Genomic DNA, 8,992 nt, shown 5'->3' on the forward strand with positions numbered 1-8,992 from the left:
TAGAGCATTATTAAAAATCTAATTAATTTCAGCAACTCAATTCAATAAACACATTATAGATTAACACAGACTGATGATGTTTTAAAGCTTTCATTTCTGGTAATTATTAATTTATTAGTTATTAATTAGTAGTAGTATTATTACCTCCAGCTAATAAAAACACATCATTTAATATTAGAATATTGCACCAGACCAATAAAAAATAGCAGCATTTTCCTTCAGAAATGGGGGCTTAATGAAACGTGTGTTTAATACTGGCTTAAAGGTTGTGTTTTTTTAAAGGTACTTTTAATCTCACAAACAAGCAAATGCATATTCTAATTCATTGAATATGACTGTACATATATGAGTATATATATACACATGCAACGGGTGAAAAAAACCTGCTGAGTCAGTGCAAATAGGCTTACTGTTTCTCACAGAGTAGCTTGGGTACCCTGGCTGTAATGTGGCAGCAGAACCTCGATCAGTGGCTTCATCTAGGAGAGAAACAAAATAAAACACACAGATTTGGATCCAGTGGGATAAAAATTTTATTGATTGGCCAAAAAAGTGACTGGGTTAAAACACAGAAAGACAGGTCCAAGATTACCATGGACCAAGGGAACTCTACTCTTGGTGTAGAGTGTTTTTTTTTCATTTGCTATTGCTTTTCTTCACATTCAGTAAAACCACTGCAAGTGGGAAGTAAGTCATAAGCCATTCCATATGTGCATGTGAGCAAACTACTTTAAATAGCAGGAGATCAAACAACTACTTCCCACGCTGTATCATAAATCCTAATGTGAGATTAAATCCATTAATTTCGTCCTCATTGATGTTTCATTTCTCCTTTTTTTTGACAGAATGATGCTGTGAGTGGACAAACCGAAGAGTAGCAACACCTGTTTCCTTATACAGTACAGAGGAGATGTCCCAGAACCCCTTCTGTGCGGACTGCAGATACATCACCGCTGTCGGCCTGGCCATACTGTAGTAGTTTGTAGTGACTACTGCCCCTGCGTAACGAGCACAAACACCCGAGGACTGACAGAAGACGTTTTTTTTTTAGGAAGAGCTTTTCAAAGAAGACTCTTATGCTGCAGCCTCAACAGAGGAGAGACGGAGACGTTATACTGCTCAAAGGGTTTTTAATGATGCTTAAAAAACAGCTGGCTCGACCTGCGGCGTCCCAAACACAGCCGGGATGAACTGGAAGCCGAACCCTGCCAGTCTACAGGAACAAGCTCCTCTTTCTACAGTAGATATGAAATGTTTATCCCACCGCTGTGTCACTTTGTGTTCAGTAGCAGTTAGACACAGTTGTGGATTATCTATTTGGTGAATTATTTATGTGAACTAGTAGGAGAATTTATATGAGTGGCTAACTTTCTGAACATATAACAGCTTAGGTTGATGCTGAGCATCTCGCTTAGAATGTTTTCTTTTTTGTTGAAACCAGACAAACGCGTCCTCGGTCCTGCTGAAAAGCAGCATCCTGTAAGAAAACGGTTTAACTACTCCCTTCTGTGGCACAAGGGATTTCTCTCCACGGTGTCTGACAAAGACACAGCACCACACAGTTTATCCTTGGATGGTTCATAGTCTTGACATAAAGTCATCCAGAGGTTCTGTCTGTTCGCCCAAAACATTATTGAGGATCAGGGATGTCTTTGTGGCAGCAGGAAGCTTTATGCCAAGTTAAACATCCGCTTGGTGAAAAGCCCTCAGACCAACCACAACCCCAGCCGGTTGCTTTCAAGGTTAGTGTGTAATATTTTCGTTAATCTAAAGCTGTATGGCAGCTTCATTAGCAATATAATGCAAATGATTATCCATAAGCTCCTTTATAAGGAGCCCTCTGTATCTTGTATGGGTAACAGATAAAAGTAAGAAATTAGCCATTATAAAAAAAAAGAAAAATCCATCCAGGCCCCCTGATTGTCAGCAATAATGTACAGCAGCCTAATCAGATGAGCTGGTGCCATGAAACCAGAAGGTTCTGACTGGGGAGTCCCAGACACCTCAGTTCAGACTGCATGTGTATAAAGCTGAAGGAAGACAAAAGAACAGATAAGTGTTTCAGAGCAATGAACTCCTAAACAGATCTCCAGAGATTTCTGCGTCAGCTCTGGAGGAACTAAATTATTACCACTTTGTAAAAGGAAACTCCGATTATGGCTGACGGTTGCATCTAATCACAGTTTTCACTGTGTCAATTGATTTGCTGAAAAAAAAAGTGAATATCCCTCTTACTATTGGTTTTACCAAACAGCCTATAAAACCAGAATACAACGCCTTGTAAAAATGTTCAAGCCTCATCGACTTCTATAAAAAAATAAAAAATAATCACAACCACAGATTACAACGTATCTTGATGGGACTTTATGGGATAGAACAACACAAAGTTGTAGGTAATTAGAAGGGGGGAAGAAAATACATATTTTGCTAAACGTTTTAACAATAAGCCTGAAAGGTTTACCCGTTCTTTGCAGAATAGCTCAAGTCAAGTCAGGTTGGATAGAATATCTGTGAACATCAATTTTCACGTGTCGGCAAAGATTCTTAATTGCATTTAGATGTAGCTTTTGACAGCATTTAGCTACATCTGTCTCCACATTAAACTCTGACCAGCCGCCCTTTCTCTGCTAAAGAAAAGCGTCCCCACAGCCTCATCTCGCCCCCACCGTGTTTCTCTGTGGGAGATGCTCAGTGCTAGTTTTCCTCCAAACAAACCAAAAAGCAGATTCTGGTCTCGTATAACCACAGAACCTTCTTATGCATGCGTGCCGTCTCCCCCTAAGCATAGACTATGGCAAACAGCAAACAGGGCTTATTTTGGCTTTCTTTCAATAATGCCTTTCTCCGTGCCACACCAAGAGCGGATTTCTCAACAGATTCTCCCACCTGAGTTACCACAGGCGATCTGGCTGCTTCTCTGATTAATTTTGGATGTCCAAACATTTGATTTTGTTGTAAAACCTCCCCCCGTTTTAAATTTCTCCATTTCGACTTCATGCCTGACCTGTGGGCTTTGTGGTCTTCCGGTTGTTGTTCGTTCAGTAATATCCTCAAACGTCTGTGGCCTTCATAGAACATTTGGATTTACACTGAGATTAAACTACACACATTACGTGACTCCAGAGCGTTGGATTTTATTTAGGGGTGTGCAAGTAGAAGAGGCTTTATCTTCTTCTGGCCACCTCATAATCACGTGCTGAGTTGTGTTGCTCTAGCACATTATATTCCAATAAAATACGTTGAAGTTTGTGGTTGCAGCATGGCAAAAGGTGAAGAAAAGTTCAAGGGGTGTGAAGACGTTTTCCCCACACTGTAAATTTAATATTCTGGATTGACAAGCAAATAAAGACATTTTTTTCTTTAAACAGCCTACTATTGTAATTTCACACAGATTTGAGTATTCGCTAATCTGCCGCCTGTTTTGCTCAGTTAATAGAGGGACTGCTTTGCTGGAGTTTTATCATAAGCTAGCAGGAACATCTCCAGCTGCTTTGTCTTTTTGTTTGGTTGATTTGTTCACCCAGTTGCATCCAGTTTATGCATAATAAATGATCTCCCACAGTGGACAAAGAAATACAGCAAAGTATTCCCATTTTAATGGCTTACAGGGAAATTAGAGTCGTTTCTGCCAAGAATATTAATTACAGAAAGACCACAGTGATTCCTAATTGTCTGACTAAAAGATGATATTCAGCTTCACAATCATCTGAAGGCTAACACTTCGGGTCAACTCTGAATCGGCTGCTTGGCCAAATCCACAAAAAATTAAACCTTTTTTTTTTTTTAGGGGAAATCACACAAAGATACTGCTTTAAACAAATTGGTGAATTAGTGACAGGAAGAAACCAGACAGAGGAATTGAGTCTTTAATCTCAGTGCTCCATGAAGTTTAAGGGGGGAATGAACAGCGCCGGCCGGCATCATCTGTTACCCGTTATCTGCAATAATATTCAAATTTGTTGAACTGTGAGAGCAACTTAATTCCCACTTTCAGGAGCTGAAGTTTAATTGCACGCGTGCCCCAGAAGACTTGTGCCATCACTTTTAGGGGGCAGAGAGGAGGCAGGACGTGTCCAAGCGACATAATTGGCCCAGAGCTCAGCTCTGGCTTTAAATTACTCTCACTCGCTCCAAGTGCGAAGAGCCGCAGCAGCAGACAGGAAGGTGAGAGTTTTAACAGGTGCAGCAGGACATTAGTCTCCAAATCTGGATTAACTGAAGGAAAAAAAATTATGTATTTCAGGGCACTGTATAATGACTTTTTTTCTTTTTTCACCAGTTATGTAATACATTTGTCTTACCCAGGGAATTCAAATGAAGAAAAAGTCAATATATGCCTCTGATAAGTGGTAGCAGGGTCTTACATGGATTTCCTCTAGAGAGGTTTTAGGAATCCTAACTTGTTTTTAATGTTTCTACTTGGTTTTTGTGACTTTTTTTGTCTTGTTTTGGGTTTTTTTTTTTTTGTTTCGTTGACAATAGTCCTAACTCTGGCCTGATGTGATGTACTGTTAATCGTATCAGCTCAAGCCTTTTTCCTGTATAAAAAAAAAAAACAAAGTAAATAAAAATAAACAGATGGGGGGAAGGAAGCACACATCCGTTTCAGTCTCTCCAGGTTGTCATGTTAACAGTTGCCTTACAGTTTGATCCCCACCTGTACACAAAAGCTTTGTAGTGGTCGATACCTCACTTGTTCTAGGTGTGGTGGTGAAGATGACGACGATGATGATCATAATGTGCACCACGTTCTGTCTATGTACTTCACACTAGATAGAATGTAACTTTTCCAGTGAGATTGTAATTGCACTTGTTGACTTTGTATTGTCACAAAAGGGAGAAACAATAAAGTTTTATCTTTTCCAGTGTGTTTAAATCCCTCTGTGTCAAGTGCTCTTTGACAAAAGGAAAAGGAAGGCAACAAAGGGAGGAAGCGTCACATTTTCTCGGCCTGCTTCCGCAAGGATTTTAAGGGCTTAAAATGTGCTTCAAAACAAAGTTTACTGTTTCGTTTGATTTTCATTTAGTAATTGGTTGTCCTGCCATATTAAATCAGTTTTTATTATGGTATAACGATGTGGTTTCTTCTAAATTTGCACAGCAGGACAGCAATAAACTACGTCATAAAAAAAACAACAGGAAAGAAACAGGGGCGGTATTGCCATGTCCATTTATTATCACTAATTTATTCTTAACAAGTCCCCTAAATAATATGGTACCTTGAAAAAAAAAATTCTACCCCTTATTACTTTTTCACACATTGTCATGTCATAGCCACAAAGTTGAATCTATTTTACTGGAATCCGTGCAACACAAAATAGTGTGTAACCAAGAGGTAGAAGGAAAACGATACATGTTTTTTTTTTTATTAAAAAACAAATTTAAAGTGTATCCTGCATTTATATTTAGCCTCCTTTATTCTGATGCCCCTAAACGAAATTCAGTGCAACCGATTGCTGTCAGAAGTCACCTAATTAGTAGAGTGGTGGTTTTATGGGCCATTTGGTCAGTTTTTTCTAGCCTGGCCAGCCAGACTGAATTACACGGAGCGTAATCAGTCTGGTAAGGCTCGATTCCCCCGGTCCAAAATAGACCGGACCAATCACAGCGTGGGAGGCGGGACTTTACAATGCATCAATCTCAGCGGCAGAATGACCCATAATGCAGCAGCGCTTTCCTGCTACCATAATAGTCAAGATACATATAGAGAATTTGTTGCTTGGTGCCTTGTAAGATTAAGAAAGTGCATGTGAGTACACCATGTATCCTCTGATTTTTTTTTTAGACAAAAGTGGCAAAATATTGTTCACTGGAGAGTTTGATCTATGCTATGACATTGTGTCATATCAATAGTTATCTGATTGGTTCCAAACCTGTTAGTCCCACCTTTGAAATAGGCATAAGTCAAAATAGTGCATACTTGATATTTCTTTCTAATTTCTTAAAGGCACAACTCTCAAAAGGACTTTTCTTTTTGACATGGTCTAAGGCCTAACTACTTGTTCTTTTCTCCTTCCTTGTCCAGTTCCCTGAGATTTATTTCAGGATATCAAAGATTCAGGATATACTTGTCATCAAAACGTTATGGTATAGTAATATCTCTTTCCAAATAGTGCACATAAATTCCATGATGCCTTTGCCAGGCTGCATTAGGCTCCTTGGACTCTCTTCAAAGAGTGATATATAGATTCCAGCCCTCACCCCCACTGAGAATATTTGGAATATGTGAGGATAAAAAAAAAAAAAACAGGCAAATGAATAACCAATAGATATTAAAATCTGAATGGAAATATTACAAAAGACTATCTAAATGATGCAATGATGAGTAGAAGCTGTGATCAAATCTTAAGTCGATCCACTGAAGGACTATTAGATGTCACTAGCACATTTATTGGATCATTATGCTCTGAATGAACGTTTTCTGCAGTTCATGCAAAAGTGATGAATTATGACTTTTGAACGTAAAGAAGCAATCACACGGCTTGTAAAACAATAAGGGTTTGCAATGCTCCAACAGGTAGTGGTATTGTTAGCAGCTTGTTTGACTGCTGTATTTGCACGTTAAAAAGACAAGTGGCGCTGGCTCATCAATTCTGGTGTCACTAATTGACATTAATTCTGTCAGTAACATGCTGCCAGACCACATTACACCTTGTGTGCTGTCGCGTCTCAGTGCTTTCTGCAAGCTGGTGTCTGTACTGAGCCAAAATGTGCAAGAGAAAAAGTCCCAGTTAGAAAAAGTCTTCTTCCTCCACAGCAGCAAGGATCTTATGACAGATCATAGGATCAGGCAGATGAATTCACATGTTTAAGGGCTTTCATTCCTTCCTGAAGTGTTTATGCCTACTTTTCATTATGCGAACAGCACGGTTCTGGTAGAAAAGTATCCATCTCCTCACAGATGTATTTGCTTTCTCTTTTCATTTAAAAATTCTTAATATTAGGAAAACATAACCAGAGTAAATGCAAAATGTAGTTTCAAGAGAAACAGGCTATCCAAACCAACCTGGCCCTGTGTAAAACAAGTAATTGCACTCTGTACCTAATAACTGGCTGTGCCACTCTTGATAATTGTATTTAATTCAGGCAAACTGCTGGGTTTTCTAGTGTCAACAGCCTGTTTGCAATTTAACGATATAGAAATGTTTAAGCGACTCTAAAATATCCATCGTGTTCATCCTGTCACCTCTCAGCCACCAGCCACTATCCAGTCAGTTCAGTCTAGTTTAGTTTAGCTAATTAGCCCACATCAACTCCACCTGCTGCCAGTAATTACTGTCATCTCTGGTCACCTGTTCACCTGCCTGCATATCCCTGCTTCAGCCAACTCATCCCTGCCAGAGTGTGTCTTCTCATCCAGTCTCATCTCGTCTCATGTGTCCTTCCTCTATCAGATCCTTTGTGCTCAGCCTGCTGGATTCTTCTGTTGCCTGTGTCTGCATGCTGCAGTTTTGCCTGTTTCCCCGTGAGTTCCAGCCGTTCTGGTGGTTCCCCCGGTCCACATCGCCTGTTCTGGTCTGTCACTACCTCCATCTTCTGTTCTCCTGCTCGTCCCTGCCTGCCTGCACCTTCAGCCATTATTCATTCGGTCGAGTCCGGTTCTGCTTGGCTGCCTCACCTGCCAAAACTCATTCCCTTCAATAAACCTTTTAAATCGTAACACTGTGTACGGCTGAATATTGGGTTTATCACCAGGAACCATTACACATCGTCCTGCTGCATCAACCAAATGAGCTTCCGTCTGAGGTTCTGTACTGATGGCCGGGCATTCTCCTTCAGGATTCCCCGATCAAGAGCAGAATTTAGGTTTGCCCTCCCTAAAGGTGAAAAGAAAGCAAATCTGCAAATATTGACATTGTTGGAATATCATTGAGTGAAACACTTCTACAAATCATTAACCGATTTTTGCTAATTTCAAACTTTGTTTTTAGCATTTTTGTCAATAACTGCCAAAGAGGGCTTGTTTTGGTGGCCGGAGTTGCCTGACGTAAACTGAGCCAAAGCCAGCTACAACAGGACGCTGGAGAACCCAGAACGCCGTTACTTTCTAGTTCTTTACTTGTAGCCATAGAAGGAGAAAAAGGAGAAGCCTTCTTTGAATACAAAAAAAAAAATTCTATCCCACGGCGTCGTTGTCTAACCTGACAACAGCCAGCTGTATGTATCGCTCCGCCTAGCTCCACTCACATACATCTGGGACGCCGCGATAGGAATTGCCTTTACTGAAGGCTGGGCCTTATCAAAACTCCTTGCATATGATTGGATAAGCCACTTGTCTGTCATCTTTATCGACGTGCTATTTCAACCACTCACACCGAAGCTAACCCGTGACGCTGATGAGAGCGACGCATTTTATTGACAGTGAGCTGACAGGAAGAGGGGGGAAGACAGGCGGCAAAGCGCCGCGGGTCGGAGTCGATCCCGGGCCGACCGCGTTGAGGACTAATAGGCCTCCTTATATGGTTAGCGCTAACCGCTAACCGCTCCGGGGCGCGTCCCCGTTGCGCGTCCCCGTTGCGCGTCCGCGGACGCGCCCCGGAAAAGAAAACTTGCCAAATCCGGTCGGGAGAAGGGCGAAAACATGGTTTCCACCAACAAAAGCCTTCAGAGCCATTCTCTGATGTTCTTTTAGTGAAACAATATCAGGTAGATTGGACAACACAGAAGAAATAGCAGCATCAATGCTAACGCTTGCTTCCTCGATGCGAGCCGCCATTGTTGCTGGAATCTCACGGTCACTTCTCCACTACGTCACATCCAGGAAACACCCGCCCTGCGTCCCGATTGGCCAGACCATAAATTTGGTTGGGGAAATCACTTTCAAGGAGCGGTGTCCCAGATGTATGTGAGTGGAGCTAGGCGGAGCGATACATGCAGCTGGCTGTTGTCAGGTTAGTCATTGTCCTTCTGTTTCAGACATAGGATATCCAACCTAAAACTAGCTTCACTTTGGTGACCATCTCAGCTTACAAGATGACACACTCAATAACCT

The 8,992-nt window shown here is 41.1% G+C and overlaps 1 protein-coding gene across 1 annotated transcript in view; it reads left to right on the top strand.

The window, feature by feature from the left end:
* Nucleotides 1–4,876, top strand: part of shisal1b (shisa like 1b) — a 32,673-nt gene extending 27,797 nt beyond the window's left edge. The window contains exon 4 of the mRNA XM_012853051.3: nucleotides 846–4,876. Within this exon, the coding sequence (XP_012708505.1) occupies nucleotide 846 (1 nt within the window). The 3' untranslated portion in view covers nucleotides 847–4,876. The remainder of the gene's footprint in view (nucleotides 1–845) is intronic.
* Nucleotides 4,877–8,992: the final 4,116 nt, after the last annotated feature.

The sequence above is a fragment of the Fundulus heteroclitus genome, unplaced genomic scaffold (genome assembly GCF_011125445.2).
Source record: "Fundulus heteroclitus isolate FHET01 unplaced genomic scaffold, MU-UCD_Fhet_4.1 scaffold_52, whole genome shotgun sequence".
NCBI classification, from domain to species: domain Eukaryota; kingdom Metazoa; phylum Chordata; class Actinopteri; order Cyprinodontiformes; family Fundulidae; genus Fundulus; species Fundulus heteroclitus.